This window comes from Sipha flava, unplaced genomic scaffold (assembly GCF_003268045.1).
Source record: "Sipha flava isolate LNK unplaced genomic scaffold, YSA_version1 183_pilon_pilon, whole genome shotgun sequence".
NCBI classification, from domain to species: Eukaryota; Metazoa; Arthropoda; class Insecta; order Hemiptera; family Aphididae; genus Sipha; species Sipha flava.
This window is the reverse complement of record NW_020272281.1, coordinates 6,137-28,287: the sequence shown is the minus strand read 5'-3', so window position 1 is coordinate 28,287 and position 22,151 is coordinate 6,137. Positions and strand designations below refer to the sequence as shown.

The window sequence follows — 22,151 nt, the reverse complement described above, 5'->3', positions numbered from 1 at the left end:
AAAAAAAAGTTGGTTAATTTTTTTATTTTACCAAAATTAATTTATAAAAAAAAGAAATGGAGCCAGAACATACAAATACATACTACTTATGTCCAATTTGTCTACAGCACAAACTGATTCGGTGTACTTATAACGAGAACGTACTCGAGTGTTTTTATATATTTTTACATACATCTAAAAACACACATAGAATTACATATGTTCTACCTATTGCATATATCATACTTGTCAACTGATTTCCATCGCTTTCGTGTTTTATAGTGTATTGACGTACAAATATATATTATATTTATGATGTTTTATTTTGAGAAATTATGACGATACGAATTTAAATCTCTGCATAATTAACGACTGCTGACCCAGTGCTAGATTTAACCTATGACTGCTGTAAGCATTGAATAATATTGCCGCTTTATGCATATTTTTACATTTTTTATACCTGGTACTATTATTATTGAAATGTGAGATAAAAGATTAATAATATACAATATTTTTATCTCGATTTTAATTAAAAAAAAATATTTTTGTACAATAAAATCGAGATACTTAGATGATAGAAAAAAAAATTCTGAAATTCAATCAATCCTGTACACCTGGTGGAATTTTAATTTCACAATCATAAACGTTTTGATACGAATATTTTATACTCTTGGTGAATTTTCTACCTACCCGGCCGAATAACACGTGATTTACGAATTATTAATTTTTACAATAAGTGCCACGGATTCGTTGCGAGTACAATCTCGGCAATAGATGTTGGCAGATATGCTAGGATGTCAGGATCAAGCTGGGACGTGTGCGAAGATGGAGCTCGCGTCTAGGTCCCGCGATATTTACATACCATAATGATATTGTCCGTAGATCGCGGTACACATATTTACTCCTTCGGTAGTATAACAATAAAAACTTATCTGAATGCGCATTTAAAGTCTACTACAATAACGGAGCAATAGTTATCATATTCGAAGTGTAACGACACGTCGTGCAACGTGCTAGTGCACCGATAACGTGTGTGCGCACGGACGTGAGCGAATCGCGTACAGTATAAATGTGCATGCGCGCGCGAGCACGCATACACACAATTCTGCATTCCCACTCGTACACCCGCGCACGTACACATGCACACAATTCACGCGATCGTACGAACACTTTCGCGCTGTCGCACGTGCACTGTACAATCCGCGTACGGGTCGCGCGCGCGTTCGGCTGAGGCGGCGGCCAGCGGGAGAAAAATAAGTGTGCGATGGAACGGGCCAAAGGCGTCAGCGGTGGCGGCTAGCGCTCGCGGATCAATATCGTCCGGTGACGGATCGCGGCTCACCGAACGTGCGCGCCGCCGCCGATATTGTGCTACTCGCAAACCGCTAACGCGCACAAACGACGACAGTAGTAGTAGAAGTAGTAGTAGTAGACGACGATAGTGTGCACAATATTGGGCCGCACACGCACACACGCACCGGCGGTACCAACACATCGTACGGTGGTGGTCCGTTGGCTTGGAGTGAGGCGTGTGATAGGTACGGATAAAAAGAGATAATTAAGAAGTAGTGAGGGAGATAGAGAAAAGGAACGCGAGAAGAAAAAGCCGAAAACGCGTAATCGGATTTTTATCGATACGCGATGAAACACATGTTCCTAGAGCTGCGACCGTTCTGTTTTGAATAGTGCTGCAGCGCCGCGACCAGACGGTTCCGCGGATCCGGCTACACATTGCGATCGTGCTGCACCACGGGCACGTTTTGACAATAACCGTACTCGGTTATTTCCGCCCTCCGTCGTCGTCGTTCCGATATAGTGCCGCGAAAATTACGGACGCGAGCCGCCGCCGCCGCCGCCGCCGTCATTGCCGTCGCTGCCGCCGACGCCGCTGCCGCCACCATCCGCCGCTGCTGATATGATGATCGCCGCCGCCAACAGTAGTCCTGCCGCCGCAGCCGCTACCACCTGATCGCCGCGGACGGCAGCTCTATGACGACGACAACGGCCAATAATCACTGTTGCAGTTAGAGCGGTCGCCGACCACACCGTCGCGACCATTCGCTAGTTCCGGATTTCGTGACGCACACGCGATATCGCGTTCAAGGTAACACTACGCAATATAATAAATTTTAACACTCGTATTGTATTTCTATGTGTACGCTGTCGCTCGGTCGCTACGAAGTACGGGACACGCGTGCGCCAAGTGCTCACTGCGTTTCCCTGATGCTTTGCACTTGGTATTTTCAACACGACGTCACCGCGTGCTCGTACCGTCCATCGATAATCGCATGTTGGTGGAAGTAGGAGAGGGTGAAAGGAGCGATCGGAAGTGATACGGGACGCGTTCGTCACCGGCCGCACGCACTCGTCGATCGTTCGGATCGCAGGATTCGACAAATTAATGTTGTTATATTTTATTATTGGTTTGGGAAAAATAACACAATAATACCACTGTAGCGCCGGGGAGTCGAAAAGGCACGTACCAGGGATCATATCCTCCCACTTCGATCACTTGGTATCGATTAGACGTGTTTACCGAATCGTATCGGGATGATAACAATAATTCCGCGAAAAGATAGATGACATGAGGTCGTACTCTCCGCTCCCTGCGATCTTGGTATTTTTACATTTTTCGGTTTCCTTTGGAACACACAATAATAATACTGTACGATGTCTACGAGCACAAGGACTGGAGGGGAGAACAATAATACAACTATGTATTATAATATGTCAATAACATTGCTCGTAAAATGTCCGAGTTCGGGATTTCTAAGGTCTAGTACATTTTACAACCTGCCAGTGCTTATTTCCGTCCTGTAAATGAATCGATAATAATATCGTTATAACTTCGAAGTTACAAATTGTACCATGGTACTATGGTATATATACATGTATCGGGAATAATTTCTGCGGGTCGATTTCCGTACAGGTGTTTTTGTTATACCCATACCACGTTATATCATGATTAAAACCGATTTTCAAATAACCTCTACAGTTCTTTTTTATACTAATGTAACAAAACTGTAAACCACGACCTTTACAACCAATACGATTGCTATACTAGGTTAGTTGTTATAATGATGGTGGAAGTAACATTTGGACTAACTTTGTAAAAACACTAAATGTTTAGACCGATGCTTATATTTTCGTTATTTGTTTACATAATATTTTCTTCTCGCTCCGAACTATATGTTAGGTTTCTATCTCTATCTCTCTTTCTACATAAATATACACATATGTGTAAGATATTAATTAAAACAAAAACATGTAAATTAACCGAAACAAAAGTGTTTGTCGTTAAAAACCTTGACATCTTGTACCGTATAACTATTAATTAAAATTAAACTGAACTTATGATATAATGATATACTCGTAATTATGAGATCGATTATCATGTTGATAATTATGTATTATTATCAATGAACAAGTCATATTTTACAAATTTGATTCAAACTTCACACATGATTTGATAATTTGAAATGAATAGGATTTACTTTTATCAATCAATATTTATTGAATGGTCTAAATCACGTGTTTCCCTATATTGATGCTATTTGTACATTATTCTATATACTCACAATAACCGTTGTTTGCAGTGGCGTATATTAAAAAAAAATTGTGGGAGGAGGCTTAAATTTTTCTAAAAAGTAAGAGATTTTATATTATTAAAAATACATATAAGGTATGGATTAATAATATTATACATTATATTATGATATTATACAAATAATTTTATACAAACATTACAATCTTATGATATATGTAAATTAATATTTTTTCTTTCTTTGTATTTTCGTAGCAAGTCATTTATGGTATTTGAACCTTTTTTTTCTTCTGGGGGAGGTCAAGACCCAGTACCCCCCCTACAACATTACACCACTGGTTGTTCGTATTACATTTTTCTGATACATTTATACATTTTATATTTGGAGTTCACGTTGTCAGTGCCAGCAACAATTATTGCACCCGGGGTGAAACATCAAAATGTGCCCATATGTAAATATATTTTTAATTTAAAAATATAATTATCATATATTACATTCAATAATTGCTTCATTTAATATAAAGGACATTGAAGTTTTCCTAAATAAAATATACAACATTGACCGTTGTTTTTTTAACATAAAATGCAAATTTTTCATTTTTGCGTTCTCCCAGGAATTGTACTCGGGGCGTAAGCACCTCTCACCCTCTCCTTGCTACGGCCTTGCACGTTGCGGACATATGGTTGTCCCGGATGGGCAAATATGTATGCCAAATTTCATAAGAAGTAGTACAACATTTTATAATCTGAAAAAATACTATTGTTTTCACACTTTTATTTATTTTTGTTAAGTATTTCACCTCGATTTTTATCTTAATATACTTAAATATTAAAGATTTAAGATTAAAACTGAATTGTTCATGACTGAAAAAAATTATTATAATAAATATATAATTTATTAAAACTAATGTAATTATTATAGTGTAAAATTTACCAATTAAGTTTTATATTCTTTAAACTCAATAAAGGTTAATTATTAATGTTTTATAATGATCAAAGAATGTTTAAGTGTTAATTATATGAAAATGTAAGTTGATTAGAAAGATATATAATAATATAATACCTTATTAGTGACCGGTAAGTACTAAGAAACTATTTCCGAACTTTTAAAAAAAGGCTAGTAGTATCTAAAAAAATAAATATTATGTAGCTACAGTTTAGAATAGAAATAATATATTTTTAAAAAAAAAAAAAACCAAAGCTTTTTTTGCTATGGTTGAAGTACATTTTTGGCATCGTGAAAAGTAATTACATTCTTAAAAATAATAGTTCTTAGACGATCTGTTAGATGTTCTCTGTCATCAATTAGTTTTATTATGAAAATTGTTACTATTTTTAATTGTTGATCGATCTACAATCTGCATTCTATAGAATAAATTTAATTGGTTACATATTAAATAAATTAAATTAATGTTGTATAAATATCCATAGTTAATCAATTTTAAAAATATAAAAGTTTTATTTTTTTAGTACCTACATAATTTATTCATTTATTTGTAAAAATATTTCATCCACAAACATTTTGAAAAAGTAAATTAAAAAAAAAAAAAAAAAATACAGGAAAAATATAAAAGGCAGTCACGGAAAACATGATATACATTATTATGTCATAAGTTACGAGTTATCAAATTAAAAAAACATAGTAATCTCGTTTATAGAAGAACGTTTAATCTCAAATTTAGAATTATAGATACATAACGAATACATTTTTCACCCTCCTTTTTTAGTTTCTAGCTAAAAGTGGACAACTTTTAAAAATTAACCTTATTTTTCAGATTTTCTCAATCTTCATCTTATATTGTATAAGAGAAATTAATTAATATATTTTACAAAATATGTTGTTCTATTCTTTATTTCTAATAAAACCTATTTCAGTGAAAAAAAAGTGTAACGAGTAACACACAGTAAATTTTTTTAATTACAAAATTAACATGATTTTCAAATATAAAAAAATAGGATTCAAACTAACTAAGGTACTCAATTGTTCTACACCGAAACACACAAAATTAAATGGGTCTTAAGTATAAAATCAAAGTTTATATTTCAGTATTACATATACATTTTTAGTTTTAATCGAAAGCTGATTGTACGAACACAAACAATTTTACTAATTAGATTACATTACAGTTATTTCGTAAGGTTGTATGAATCATGAACGTGCAATTTACTGATTTATCATTTCTAATTTTAAAAATAGATAAAATACACAAAAACATATTTAAAAAAATAAAATTAATTTTAAAGCAAAAAAGCAAATTTATGTTGCATTTATTTTAGTATGATAAAATAAATATAATGATATTGAAATGGGACTGCCCTACTTGCTATTTATTTCTATTGAGTTATAATTTTTTATCATGGACGCTAGTGATGATCAAAACAAGACCAAAACCAAGACTTTCAAAATTTTGGTCTTGGTCTTAGTCTTGCAGACCCAATTTTGATCTTGGGTATACGCTTTAATCTTGGTCTTGGTCTTGGTCTTGCAAAACTCTTACTAATTTTCAAAAAATATAAAAAAAAAAATTAAATATCTATCTATTTCAGCTGTGTAGGTTTTTTGCTATGACTTCTAAGATGAGACTTAAGTTAAATATATTATATAGTATATTAATAATATAAAACAATCAAACAATTTAATATTTATTATAGGTACTTGTTTAAAACATTGCATTTTAAATTATTATGTTTATATTATTTTACTTGTATTTGTATTTGATGAATAAAATTACCAGCATAATTAACTTTGTAAGTTCCTATTACTTCTTCTAATTCATTCACATTCTCGCTTTGGTCCACTACATCTTCAATGTCACTCGTTTTAAAGGTACAGTAACAATAATTAACAAGGCGTATAACCAACAGACTACAAGTTTACAACAGTAATGAAATTTTATGCTGTACACTAGTTTAAGTACACAATGTCTAGTACAGAAAAATCACACAAGCTACGAACGAAAATAAAAACCTACTTCCAATCAAAATGTCATCTATCGTAGTCCGTAATGACTTCCAGCAATTATTAGTATATTCGATTCAAAATAGAGGTGTATTATGGATATAAGACATTAATTATTCTATGAGCAAGATAACTTTCGACGTTTTCATTGATTTTGGGAAGAAAAAAATTTCAGTAATTGCTAATTATGAAACAACTATATTATGTTATTTTGTAATATTAATTCCAATTATTTTTAATCATTTTTTTTTAATAATTCTTCATTTCCTCGAATACTGATCAAATTTAATAATAATAAAAGCAATTTCTTATTATTTCCGTTATAAATTATTGATTAATGAAATCTAAATAACTAATGTGTTTTCGGGGGGAAAAAAAAATTGCAAAAATGCAAGAGTCTTGCAGTGATGGTCTTGTTCTTGCAAGCCTAATCTTGGTTTTGGTCTTGCAGCAAGAGTCTTGCGAGATCAGAAGACCAAGACCAAGCAAGGGTGTATTTGATTTGAGGCCATTGGGAGGGAGGTGAAACTAATTTTTCTTCAATACAAACTTTAAAATAATTTAAAGTTCATTACAGGGCGTACTCAAGAGGGGAGGGGGGGTTCGGGTTCGGATCCCCCGTTGAAATGTCTACATACTCAATGGTTTAATAGTAAATAATATATAGTGTATTTTAATTTCCTGTTATCTTCAGTGTACAAAGTTTATAGTTTATATATTATACCTACAATGTAAAAACCATGTTTAATTTATATTGATTTTTTAATATTATTTATTATTGTTAATTAAATAATGTACTTTTTTAAAACATTTTACTACCAAATAAAAATTGATTTCAAATTATGTATTTACCTACCTATTATAGTAAATCTTTGTGCAGAATATGGGTATATAACTATTGTGACTATTACTATAGTTATTAACAGTAATTTGATGGTATTGAATTAAAGTATAATTATAATTAATTTACAGATATAACAAAATGTTGGGCCCCCTCCTAAAAAATTCCTGGGTACTCCCCTGGTTCAAGGGCGTATAAAGACTTACTTCTAGTGGGGGGGGGGATTCAAATTTTTTCTTTAATTCAGGCTAAAAATTTACAAGTAAAATTTTGGTAATATTTAAATCGAGTAAATCCTTAATATTTGTGGTTTTTTTTTTTTTAATATAATGTCGGATCCACTTAGAATTGACTTTTAAGTAGTTTTTTTTTTAACATCTGTCTGTGTTTTGAAAGTTACGCTTTGTGTTTTATTTGATTTTTCACTAAATATGGACCCGACAAAAAGCCCAATTCGGTATTCAAATCTACGCGTAATTTGATTTCATTATAAAATGATCCACATTTAAAAAAAATTGTAATGTGTATCTCACACACTCGTATAATCGATTCCTTAAATACGGATTCAGGGAGGGGGCGATCGCCCCTTTCGCCCCCTCCTAAAATACGCCCCTGCCCTGGTTCATTACCTACAGCCCATGTTTCTGTTGCTCATTCGAGTGAATATATAAAAATACAAGTGCCAAATTGAATTAAATTTATTTAATAAATATATTTAAAACCTACTGCATATAAAATAAGTATTAATAATAACAAAAATAGTTCTTATATTAAAATTGTACCTTCAGTCTGAATCCTGTATAAAAAAAAAAACAACAAATAATCATAGTAGTAATAGTACCAATTAATTATTATATTATTATATATTAAAAACTTTAAAAAACAATTAAGATAGGTAACTTAATTTAAAAAATATCTTAGTAGAAAACATAAGGTTAGGTCAAATAACAAATCCCAAATTAATTTTTTTCGTCTCGGCAAATTTGTTGATTGTTTCATCAATGGATACAATAATATTTTTATGCATATGCAACAAAGCTAAACCTATTAGTCTATGTCAGCCTGTTCTTAATCTTAACCATGTTTTCAATTTACAAAAATATATTTTTTGGCCAATATTTACAAGTTAAAGAATATTGAAACAGATATTGTCAGTTATTATTATTATTATTATTATTATTGGAATTAGAGGCTTCTAGCTCTGTAAAATACACAAATATGAATGCATTTGTGCACAAAAAAAAAGACTAAATACCTATACACAAAAATAAGTACCAGATATTATGTTGTAAAAAAAAAAAATATAGGCGAGTAAAATGATTAAGGACTTATATAGCACTAATAAATACAAAAATATACAATATGCATAAATGCATCAAAAAATTACAAACTAGTAAATATGTGGTAAAAAAAAGTGTTGCTTTAAATTACTTTATATTATCTGATAAATACCTCAGTTATGGTTGTAAATGTCTATAACCGTAGCAATATCCATGGAAGATAATACCACTATTAGTTTCACAACCAAAAATGTTATGATATAAGGAAATAAACAAAAATTGATAGCCGTGATCAAATTGACATATCATTGAATTTATTATCATATAAAAATAGACTAGTAATTTATATTCTTAATTATTTATACATTATATTTTTTAAATGAATCAATGTAGTATATTCAAAAAAAATACGAGCCATGGGGGGGGGGCTGAATACTCCCTTCGCCACCGCTCAAATACGCCCTTTAGATCAAGACCAATTTTGATCATCACTAATGGACACAACTTACGATTCAAAGTATTCTTACTGTCTATATCGTAATAGCTTGTAAGTATTGAGACGTGCTTCATAGCACAGTTCAAAACATATATACATAATAATGAATAATTATATCATTATTTTATTTTCTAAATAATTATGTATTTGAACATTTGTTGCATTTTTTTATGTATTAAAAAAAAACATATTGTGATTGAGAAATTCGAATTTGCGAAATTTCTATTATTACACAGGTGCTTTTTTCGTGCTTTAATAAACAAAAAATAAAAAACATTAAACATGTTGTCCGTCATAAAAGTCAGATATTATTTATTAGAAGTATTGACAGTTTCTTTTGTTTGTTCATCTAACATCCAAACCAGCAAATCAGTTTTTCAAGTATTATGAAATATGAGTATTATTAAAACTAAATGATAAACTCCTAATTTTATATTTCTGTAATTTTTCGCAATAATCAAGCAATTTATTAAGAACGTCAATAATTTAATTCTATATAAGACATTTCTGATCAATATTGAGTTACTCCTGCTGACAAAAAAAAAAAATCCTGTTAATGTTTTTTTTTATTTAAAGCTTTACCGTCTTTGACAACTAGCAGGGTTGGGACTTTTTTAAAAACATTAATCTAGATAAATTGTCTAGATAATGATTTGATTATCTTTTTTCTCATCTAGATAATTAGTTGTAGTTATCTAAATTATTACCTTAGATAAAAAATGTATAAATTTATTTAAATAAATTTGTTTGTGTACAAAAAAAAGAAAATATAAATTTTTTATGTTAATTTATGTTATTAATAATAATATTATATATTATTAAGTTTTTTCTTAAGGTGCCTAGGACCTAATGCTCAAATATAGAGTAAATGTTATTGTTATGTTACGTTGATGAGTGGTGAGCTGGTAAGGTTAGGTGTGAGCGCACACACGCTAATTTTTACTCCTTTGAAAATGACCAACTGGAAAACTTAACGGAAAAATGATTGTAAATATTCATTAATTAGAATAACTGGTGAGCTATTTAGTTAGACATAATGTATTAATCTAATCCCAACACTGGTTATTAGCCAACGTTATTACAAATATTTTTTTGTACAAATTTGTTAATATTTATAATAATTTATAACCATAGGCGAAACTAAACACTTTATTAGGTCAGGCCAAATGAAAAATATAAAATCTATTATTACGTAAAATTAACTATTACTCCTATAATATAACTATAAAAATAAACGTCAAATGTCTAAATTAAACAATAACTATTAAAACAATTATTTGAATACATAGAATAGACTTATTATATTCTATTATTATCCTTATTTGTACCAATCGTACCTATATACTATATTATATTATAGTATTATATGAAACGTACAAATGTATACGTTTACATGTATAAATATATTATTTATAATGCCTAAATAATTATTAAAATATATAATATATATATATATATATATATATATATATATATATATATATATTTCGTTAGTATTAGGTCAGGGCCTGACTGGCCTGACCCGTAGTTTCGCCTATGTTTATTACAATATTTTGTTTGAGTTTACAATGTAAAAATTATGTTGGGTAATCTAAAATTCGTTAATTAAATTACATTTTAAGATGAACTTGATGATTGTTGAAATTTGTTCTTTGATGATAATGTCTGATATTCCGTGGTAGAATAAGAGTTGTGCGTGTTAGTACATACATTTCTGAAGTATATGTTTTATTGTGATGTACTCGTATGTTTGGCATGTATTGGTTATAAGTGGTTGATCATTGCTGGTTAAAAATATTACAGTTCTTTATTGGGATATTCGATGTAGGTAGCTGAAAACTAATTATATTTATTTAAAGCTTGAGTACTTTATTATCTCTATTCAAATTTTAAATTCAGGAAATATTTAAAATTAATCATATTTTAATGCTATAACAACTAATCTTATTATAAATGATAGTTTTTTGTTGAGATTATAACACCGTAATATTCGATAATTATATTTAATATATAAATAAATAATCAAATAATTTATACACAGAAATAAATAAATAAATAAATAAATAAAAACTTAGTCTGGAGTATCATATTTGTAAGGTACAATCGGTTTTGAATTAAAAAATCATCGTCAGATACATATAAAATCAATAAAATCGTGATTTTATTGACTTTGTAACACCTGACGTTCAAATATAACAATACTCCAGACTAAACTTTTATTCATTTATTTATTCTGTATATAAACTATTTTATTTATTTGTATATTAATTTACGAGTATTAACCATTTAATAATTTTTAATTGTAATTACATTTTTTATTATTTTATTATTTATTTAGATATTTTTGTTCTTACTTATACGTAAATATCTTTAAAAGTAATTGTCAATACCTTATGTGTTTGTGTGTACAACGAATATAATCAAGATATTGAAAATTTGAATATCAATCGAAGTACGCATGCAGTCTTGTTCAAATATCAGATTTAAGAAATAATATTACATAAAGAAATATACAATTCGTTATTGCAATATTATGTTATTGATCATGCCCTTTTCTGTATTCTCTCATGCAACATAAGACAAAATCGTAAATTTTGTGATAGTACCTTTGCGGACCTTCCAACTAAATATTCCTTATGAATATTCCTTTTTGTCACCGTTCGTTTATTTTTTGTCTCTGATTATCGTATTTATTATTTGTTATCAGAAACACTATAGTTTATGTTCACATGGGCACGCATACACGCGTGTTAACTTATCGTACATATTTACATATACAGATTTCCTATACACCGATACATGGCGGTCCATAACGAGCGTCAATCACGGTTAGGGTCGCGCCACACTAGAGCGGTTTTGAAAATACGCGAGTATCGTACGTCAAAAACGTTAGATGAAAATGCGCACATGCAAGATTCTATTTCCGCATGTGACACCAAGAAATGAAATACTGTTGATTGTTGTTAGACTGTTCAATTGACGTGCACGTTTCATTGCAATCTGTTGCTTTTCTTTGTATTATTTTGTCAAAAATCATATTTTTCGAATATCATGAAAATTGACACGTTAATCAATGAATCAAAAAACGGCTTGCCGTTATGGGATTTGTCAACGCATAATTTCCATATATTTGTCATCGTGATCTCTAGTTTGGGTATAACGTAACATAAAGACTAAAGAAAGTCTTGTTATACAAATTGGATGAACCCAATATTTTATTTCCCTTTTTTGTCTTCATTTTCTCATTCTTCTTATTCTTTCTCATTTTTCAATATATTTCTTATTAATAGATATAATGTGAATGTATGATTATATTTTCTCTGATAAAATTAATTACAACTCATGTTTATGTTTTTATCGCAATGCAGAATGTTATATATTTATAATTCATATGCTTGTTGTGTACTCACCGTAGGTATTCAAAATTAAAATTCCGATTTTGATACTACGGTTTGTGTACACATAGTGAAGCCAATAGAACATTTTCATTAAGAATTCTTATATAGATTCAACATATATATAATACACAAATATATATCGTATACACATATACATAATACACAAATATATATCGTATACACATATACAAGAATTTTACACTTTGAAGTTTTCCTTCTACAAATCCAAGTAAAGGAATCTTCTATGCGCTTCGGGATGAGATCATCGTGAGTATGTAGAACTATTCAACCCTAAAATTATATAACCAAAACAATTGGTTAACAATTTCAAAAAATAAACGATTTCTACTAGTGCACTTCCGGGTACCCTATTTCGTTAAACTTCCCATTTTAGTTTTTTATTATTTTATTAATTAAAATTCCACCCACCCTATTTTAAAATCAAAGTATACGCAATAAAAAAAATCGATTTTAACTTTCCAAAAAATATAAATAAAGGTCAATTTTTATTAAGTTTTTCTATTGAGTACTCTTGTATAATATATTTTTAATTAAAATCAAGGCTTTAAACATGTTACTACGTTTCTAAATATTATAATAACAAAAAACAAATAAATAGATACTAGGTTCAAAAATAATTTAATTATATGCATGGAAATTTAAACTATAAAAACGGAAATGATAAATTTAAAACCTGATAAGAAGCTAAAAATGGTTAACAGTTTGATTATATATATATTAAAAACCATATTTTCATTATTTAACTATTTACTAGTTGTATACTTGTTATTCGTATACTTTCATATTTTAAATTGTTTGCAAATTTTCAAATTAATATTAAAAAGTCTATGACAAATTCATAGTTAGTACAATTTAAAAATTGTTTTTAAATGCATTTCTACTATGATTTTCATCTAAATAACGGAATAGCTATTTACATTTTTAATTTTTCGTACGTCATATATTGAGTGATTAATTGAGCTAGGATTATAAAGAACAATAAATCACAAAAAAAGTATAACATTGTTTGAAAAAAAAAGCACGAACAAAAATTAACATATACTTAAAAATAAATTGACTACCATGTATATTGTTAGATTTTCAGTTGTGAAACTGACTCAATTATCAGAAAAAAAAAAATCATACATTGAAAATAAACAGTCTACATCCACTGAATTGATGGTGCATATTTCATACAAGCTGTTTAATTTAATTAAAACCGTTGATAATCAATATTTAATGAAACACCATACAGTATGTTGTTATTGTTTTGTAAATGTTTCCAGCCCTTGTCTTTTGAAAGAATATGATTTAATATACCTGAAATAACCTAACCTAGTTTAGGTTAAAAGATCATATCAAGTTCGTTTTAGACGCCTTCTGGAATCAACTGGAATAGTATTGATGGATTGTTAAGAAATCAGGGAGTTACGATGATTGTAGAGATTAGAGTGTAGATGTTTGAGAACACTTTGACAACGTTTTGAACACTTAGGATGGAGAGATCTCTATGAGTATCGTTAGATACGTAGTATGGGGCTTTGATCATTTGTCAGAGATATTTGGATTGAAATGTTTGAATTTTGTTTAAGTTGCAGGGCTTAACTGCTTCTCATAGTTGAATACTATAAGCCCAGATCGGTTTGAATAAGAGTTTATAAGAGAAGTTTGTTTTTTAAATGTATGTGTTGTGATATGAGAAGATAACGTAGTTGACGGGAACGGTTGTTTAAGGCGATTTATTTGATGTGGGTTTGAATTGTCCAAGTTAGTTGGCAGTCTAACCTGGGTTACAGACATTTTGTATGTTTAGGATAGGTTTATTATTGAGAAAGACAGTCTTATCTTCTTAATGTGAATGTACAATGGATCTTGATTTGTTGACTTTTATCCCCCAGTCTTAATACCAGGTTGATAAGAAATTAAGGTAATTTTGGATTAAGTTTGAGGCTATTTCAGGATCAGAGTGGATTACTAAAACAGTTTTATCATCAAGACTTTCAGACAATCAAGACAATCAGATTTTTATTAAAGTCTCCAGTTATAGTGTTAGGAAAAGTAGATTGATCTGAGGTAAATTGATTTAGAAGTAAAGGTGCTGTAACAGCTCCTTGAGGTACTCTAGTATGAATTGGTGATATTTCGGATAAAGGAGAACCAGTTCCTTTAGTAAAGTGTTTGTTTTCTAAATAAGATTTAAGTAATAGGGAAAATCACGGGGAAGGGGGGATAGATTTGAGTTATAAAAAAAAATCTTTATGCCACACCGAGGAATGCACCCATACAAATTAACTTTTTTTCTAGTGTATAGGATATTTAATCAACTAGGCAATAAACTTAATGTATCATTGAATGTTTATAAAGAAATCCAAATTGGGTATTAGGTAGGTTTTCTTCGATGATATGAAAAATAAGTTTTAAAATAATTCTTTCAAAAACCTTTGAGAATAGTGGAAGAAGACGAATAGGGTGATTTAGGGGGGGTTACCTGGTTTAAGGATCATTATAATGACCAATAATTTAAATTAACTCGGAAAATATGACGATCACAGCATGAAATTATAAATATGTGTTAAGAGAAGTAGAATTACAGTTCTATTGCCACCTCTGCTGTGATTAGATCGTAGCCTGGGCATTTGTGACGAGCAGATTTCATTAACACATTTTAAACTTCGCTAGATTGAACATATTTTGGTGGTTGAGTTATGGGCAATGAGCAGTATAGGAAATGGTTTACTTTCTCGATTTGAATAGGACATAAAATGTAGTTATATGGTTAAAAAGTAAAATAAAGATGGCGGAAAAATTTTTCCGATTGATTAACGGCTCAATTTCCATAGGTTTTTTTCAGTGAAGGTGCAGATTGCTGGATTTTCCTAGTTTTTTGTCAGAGTGAGTTATCAGTAGAAAAAAGAAAATAAAGATATCTAGTGAAATTTTCTCAACTTAAATAAGAGGAGTTTTTTTAGTTTATTAGTTAAGTTGTTAAGTTTTTATTTATTTGAGAATATTTGGTTCTATGCCAAGTAGTATAAGCTCTTCGTTTCTCTGAGATTAGAACTCTTATATACAGAGGGGGATTCCGAATGTGGTTCGTGTGTTAGATAGGGGTGAAGCAGGCCCTTGCTGCTCTTGTATTGACTTTGTTAATAAGATTACAATTTCATTTATCGCCAGAGGATCTCAAGTTAATTTTTAGGTTAGTTTAACTTTCAAGAGACAATCAGAATTTTTCTCAGTCCATTTAGCTTTGGATGAGATGTGGTTGTTTTGATTTATTAAGAAAGATACTATCAATTATTAATAGGACAGCTGAATGATCAGAGCAAAGATTATTCAGATTAATTGTCAAGCTAGGTAGACTGTTAGAGATTTTAATTATGAATAAGTCGAGAGTGTCTGGTATTTTTCTGGAAGAAGTAGAACAGTATGTTGACGAGCGAGGAAAATGTACTTTTTAGTTTTGATTATGAGTTAAGACTTTGAGCGTGTTTACACGAGGATTACTATACGACAGTCTCATTAGATATTTTTTTGAATTTGTATCACCTCCTAATAAAACAGAATAATATGAAACTAATTTGTATATAACAATTAAATTTCCATCTTATACATAAAAAAATAAGCATTTAAAAGCCGAGTCCTAGTGATTAAGTATATTACACCTATATAACATAGTATATTTACTTAATCTTATCGAAAAAGTTAAGTAAAAACTCGAACCGTGTTAATATCATAAAACAACAATATAATATATTAAATACATAATAATATTTTTGATATTTATAATTTAACGGTATATAAAAGTAATATTTTAAAATTACATTTATTGATAAATACTTACTAAGTGACTTCATAGGAAGTAGTTTGTATATGTATCAATGAATAAAATATATATGTTTCCCACACAATGAATAAATATGTCCAAGTATAATGTTAATTTAATTAATTATCATATTATTTATCTAATATTAATTTAAATATAATTGAATTAACTATTCATGAGCCTTTTTGTATATAATACCTTTTTATCCCGAGTAAATAATAATCGAAATAGTTTACTGTATACAATTTTAATAACTCATAAAGTTATGACTTGATATCTAAATAATATATACTAACAATACTATATTTAAGTCGTACCAATAAGATTATTAAATGTTATATACATGTAGGTTAGATGTGTCAATTGCTCATGAAATTAATACAGGAAAACAACATTTTTAGATAAATAATACAATTATAATTATTTAATTATTCCGTGTTAAAATTGGTGTATAATTTTTAATATTAGCTATTAATCATGAACTTACATGAACAAACATTTATCTGTTATGAAATATCAATTAAGATATAAAAACGTATTGATGCTATATTTCGATACTCTTTATTATTTCCATATCAGGTTTGGATTAAAAAAAATTATTCTAATTCGAAGTATTTAAAAATTACAGAAAAATAGAAACTTGCTTAAAATTACGTGTCACTTTCTGTAGCTGGATTTTATTTTACCCTTTTTTCACCTTTGCAAGTAAAACATTAAGGTGACATTTTTCTTTCATTCTACTCAATTTTACGATCACATAAAATATCAAATTCAACCTAAATTACGGAACTTTTTTTACAATTTAAGAAGTATAATCAGAATTATGAAATTTTTTAACCGATATCTAATTTCTCAATCAATATTGGAACTAAATATGATAGTTCGTTATTTATATGACGTTTTTTGGCGTACTCTTATTATTTTAAAATAAATTAAAAAAAAAAAAAAAAGTATATTTGAAAAACTTTCTTACAAATATATAATATAAATATAAAAATAACTAGCATTCAAAAAATGGGTGACGTTAAGGCTTTTTTAACATGTGATGAGTATTGTGTAAGTTTATCGTCATTTAGAAAATATCCTTTAAAATTATTAAATTTTATATTGTTCTTTGTAAAATTTGTTAATTTTTAAATTTTTAGAATCTCGATATTTTAGAGCCTTTTATTAACTTTATTATTCAACGTTTTTCTTCGTACTAATAAAAAAAAAAAAGTATTCATAACAAATTAAGAAATAAGAATTTATTTTTAATATTTTAACATTGTATTTTTATTTTCAAGCTAAATATCTATGTTTTAACATATGATAAACTTATTGTGTAACAAAATATATTCTAATAATATTATTAGTATATTCTGAAGTATTGTAGCATAAGTATTGTAAGCATCATTAGTCATTGTAAACTATGTTATTGACGAATTAAAAAATATTTATTTAACTATTAAGTGAATATAAATTGATAATTTAATTTGTACTGTTATTATGTTAATAATTATATATTTTATCATTCTTTTCTATTTAAATGCATCTTAAATTTTGTAGATGGCACATTATAAGCACAAAGTGTTCGAAGAGGAAACATCAAGCATGGGTTCTGTTCATTTGACAGAAGGAGTGACTGCGTCTTCCACACACATTCGTTTTTATACAGTAACAATAATATAATATTATACTACAATAAAATGTTTGTTATTAGTAATAACTGACAAAAAAATGTTAAATAGGGAAAACCTAAAAATATCTGGTCAGGATGGCAAAACAGAACGGCATTAGAAAAGGCACTTATTGGCGTAAGCCTGTTCATGAGTTTGTTGCTGGTAATTATTTTTCTGAATCCTATGAGTACAGAACAATGTATTCCCACCGTCAATCCAGCACCTGATATATACGAAGAATCAGATTCCTACGTCAGTACTGGGCAAGGTGAGATTAGCTATGTAACACACGCATTATGATGTCCTTGGTGGCATTCAATAAAACGTGTGAATCCAATGTGATGATTATAATACTAGCCGTTTTTAACAAACTTTTTTTTCAGAATATTGTATGAAAGAGACATGTGTGACAACAGCAGCTACAATAATCAAGAACATGAATACGAAATCCGACCCTTGTCAAGACTTTTATAAGTATGCTTGTGGTCAATGGATAAAAACAAACCCAGTGCCGGATGGCCGATCTATGTGGGGCATGTTTAATGAGTTGGAGATGAACAATCAGCTTATTGTCAAAAATTCATTGGGTGCGATGTATATTGTGTTTTAATCAATAAAGTATTAATTTTGTTGGCCTTGCTTAGTCCGTTGTCTTTAGTATAATGTACTTTTAAAAAAAATATCTAATAATATCACACATTTTCCATAAATAATATTTTATAAATTAAAAGCTTAAATGAAAAAATATAAAATTTTCAATAATTATTTACCAATTCTACAGCTATATATAATAAATATAAAAACAATTTTTTATTTAATACCAAATAACAGTTAGACTGAGGGATTGTTTAATTATTAGTAAATTTATTTTATTAACATTAAAATTTTTTATATACTTTATAAATAAGTACATATAATTATCAATTATAGATAAAATAATATATATATATATATATAAATGTATATTTATTTTACAGAAGCAATTCCTTTGAATACTACTAATAAAGCTGAACTCAAAGCTAAAATGTATTTCACTGCTTGTATGGACCCGAATAATACAATTGAAACCTTGGGTGCTAAACCATTAATTGATCTAATTAAAGAAATTGGTGGATGGAACATATCAGGAACTTGGAACGTATCTTCATGGAAACTTCAACGAACATTAGAAACAGTTCACAATAGGTACAATATGGCAGGTTTATTTTATTGGATGGTCGGTGAGGATGATAGAAATTCGAGCAGACATATAATTCAGGTTAGTTTTTAAAAACTTAACATAGTTAACAAGCAAATAAATTATTAATAATTTTACATATAATATAGATTGATGAAGGTGGTCTGACTCTGCCAACTAGAGATTTCTATTTAAACGTTACAGCAAATCAAAAACTATTAGATACGTATTTAGATTATATGACAACGGTGAGCTTATACTTTATTATTATTTATATAGGTTCTCTGAAGTTAATTAGAATTACATAAGTATCTAATCGTATTATTTTTTATGATAAATTATAAGCCAATGGACTTAACACAATTCTGTTAATAAATTATTCATATTTAACTGGTCTAACTCAAGGGGGAATGAGGCAATTTTCCCCATGGCCTTTTTTTTTCTTCAAATTGTTGTTATTTATATCACACTAGGTAAATATATAAATTTAAATACACGTATGAACTGTGCCCTCCCCCCTTATAAACGGGTCTAGGGAAGCCACTGATTTAAGTTATGTTGAACAGTTTTAGAATTATAATATAAACTTTTTTATATTATTAATTATTGAATTATAATTCTTTATTTTTGAGGTTCTAGATTGGAACATTATTGGGTGGTGAACCTAATTCGACAAGAGATCAAATGAAAAAAGTTATTGAATTTGAAACTCGTCTTGCTAAATTTACTGAACCCGATGAAGATAAACGAGACGAAGAAAAAGCTTACCACATTATGCCCATAAGTGAATTACAGAATTTAGCTCCATTTGTATGTTTATTTATGACTAAATTCCATTAATTTTAGTAATTTTTGATATTTAATACTTTTCATATTAAATCAATTTCATTTTCAATACATAGTTTGATAAACTTTCTTTTTACAGATTTTATATAACAGTAACTATTTTTACAGATTCAATGGAATCACTACTTCAATGCAGCTTTTCGATTAGTTAACAGAAAGATTACTAGTAAGGAAAACGTTGTGGTGTATTCGCCCTCATTTTTGTCAAACCTTTCGTCATTAATTGACGAATATAGCAAATCTCCAGAAAACAAAACGTAACAAATCATTTTAACTATCAATCTTTAAACTAATTGAACAATGTATAATTAAGTTTTTAATTATAGGGTAATTAACAATTATTTAGTGTGGCAAACCGTCAGGGCCGTTACTCCTTATTTATCAAAAGTTTTTCGAGATGCATATAAAGGACTTCGGAAGGCACTATTGGGATCAGAAGGTGGTGAAGAACCTTGGCGCTACTGCATCAGCGATACGAACAACGTATTAGGATTTGCTTTGGGAGCACTATATGTTCGTGATGTTTTCAATGGACAATCAAAAAAATTAGTAAGATATAAGAGTAATAATAGCAAAGAAAAAAACGGAAAATAAATATTAAGTTTTACAGGCCGAAGAAATGATCAACGAAATAAGAACAGCATTCAAAGATAACTTCAAAAATTTGAAATGGATGGATAGAGAAACACTGATTGAAGCTGAAAAAAAAGCAGATGCCATAACAGATATGATAGGTTGTTGAAATTGGAATTATTTAACACAAAACATGTTCATCCTATAAATATATTTCATAGGTTTTCCGGATTATATAATGGATTCGGATCAATTGAATGACAAGTACCAAAATTTGAGTGTACGTTTTGACGAATACTTTGAAAATAACATACGTGCTATTCAATTCAATTTGATACAGTATTTGTATAAGCTCGATCGACCTGTTAATCGTACAAAGTAAAAACACAACAAGCTTGTCCACAAAGCATGATGGTAACCAATTTATCGATTTTCTTTCAGGTGGAGTATGACTCCTCCTACGGTAAATGCATACTACACACCAACCAAAAACCAAATCGTCTTCCCTGCTGGAATTCTGCAAGCCCCATTTTTTGATCAAATGCAACAGCCTTCCATCAATTATGGCGCAATGGGAGTAGTTATGGGACATGAACTCACCCATGCATTTGATGATCAAGGTTTGATTGTTACCATAAATCTGTTTTCAATCATAACTACCTATATATTATCTTTATCTAAAACATTAAATGCCGTCGATATTTAAATATTTATATACTTCATATTGTTCAATAAATATTACGTATCTAAAAAAAAATTTATTGGCAGGTCGAGAATTTGATCGTTTTGGAAATTTACATCCATGGTGGAATAATAAAACTGTTGAAAAATTTAAAGAGGCAACGGAATGTATGGTGAAACAGTACTCCAACTTTAAAGTAAATGGTCATAATATAAATGGAAAACGTACATTAGGTATATTAAACTGTTATTATAACTTAAATAATAGTAATAAGATAAAAAAAAAATAACAATTATTAAAAGTGTGTGTTGTATTTAGGAGAAAATATTGCTGATAATGGAGGACTTAAAGCAGCATACCGTGCATATATTAAGTTACTTAAAGAAAAGAGGGCTCAACCAAACCGCCTGCCTGCTGTCCATCTGACAACTCAACAATTATTTTTTGTCAGTTTTGCCCAAGTATGTGTAGATTATTTAAAAATTAAATAAAAACTTATTAAATTTGTTAAATAATTATTTATTACATTTTAGGTATGGTGTTCATCAAGTACTGAAGAATCTCTTAAATTACAAATTGAAAAAGATTTACATGCTCCATCACAATATAGAGTTAATGGTCCATTGAGCAATTTTGAAGAATTTTCAAAAGTATTTAACTGCCCATTAGGAACACCTATGAATCCTGAAGAGAAATGTATTATATGGTAACATTTTCAAATTAATAAATTATAAGAATCTAATTTGAATACAAAACAAAAAAAAACTTAATTGAAAATTAAGTTTGAAAACACATATGATAAATATACAAACTACCTAAACATATATTTATAACTTAAAATAGAGCATACTGTAACCATATACTCTATAGTATTTACAAATTAATACAT

General features: G+C 29.0%; 1 protein-coding gene across 1 annotated transcript; it reads left to right on the top strand.

Annotated features, from left to right (window-relative positions):
• The first annotated feature begins 1,319 nt into the window (after nt 1-1,319).
• On the top strand, nt 1,320-21,972 carry LOC112681010 (endothelin-converting enzyme homolog). The gene is made up of 15 exons (XM_025551279.1): nt 1,320-2,083; nt 17,872-17,979; nt 18,054-18,252; nt 18,368-18,571; nt 18,962-19,242; nt 19,311-19,409; nt 19,801-19,971; nt 20,116-20,264; nt 20,334-20,556; nt 20,618-20,741; nt 20,802-20,958; nt 21,022-21,200; nt 21,349-21,495; nt 21,581-21,723; nt 21,796-21,972. Exons 2-15 carry the CDS (start codon nt 17,872-17,874, stop codon nt 21,970-21,972), a joined length of 2,361 nt encoding a protein of 786 aa, XP_025407064.1. The 5' UTR covers nt 1,320-2,083.
• Nucleotides 21,973-22,151: the final 179 nt, after the last annotated feature.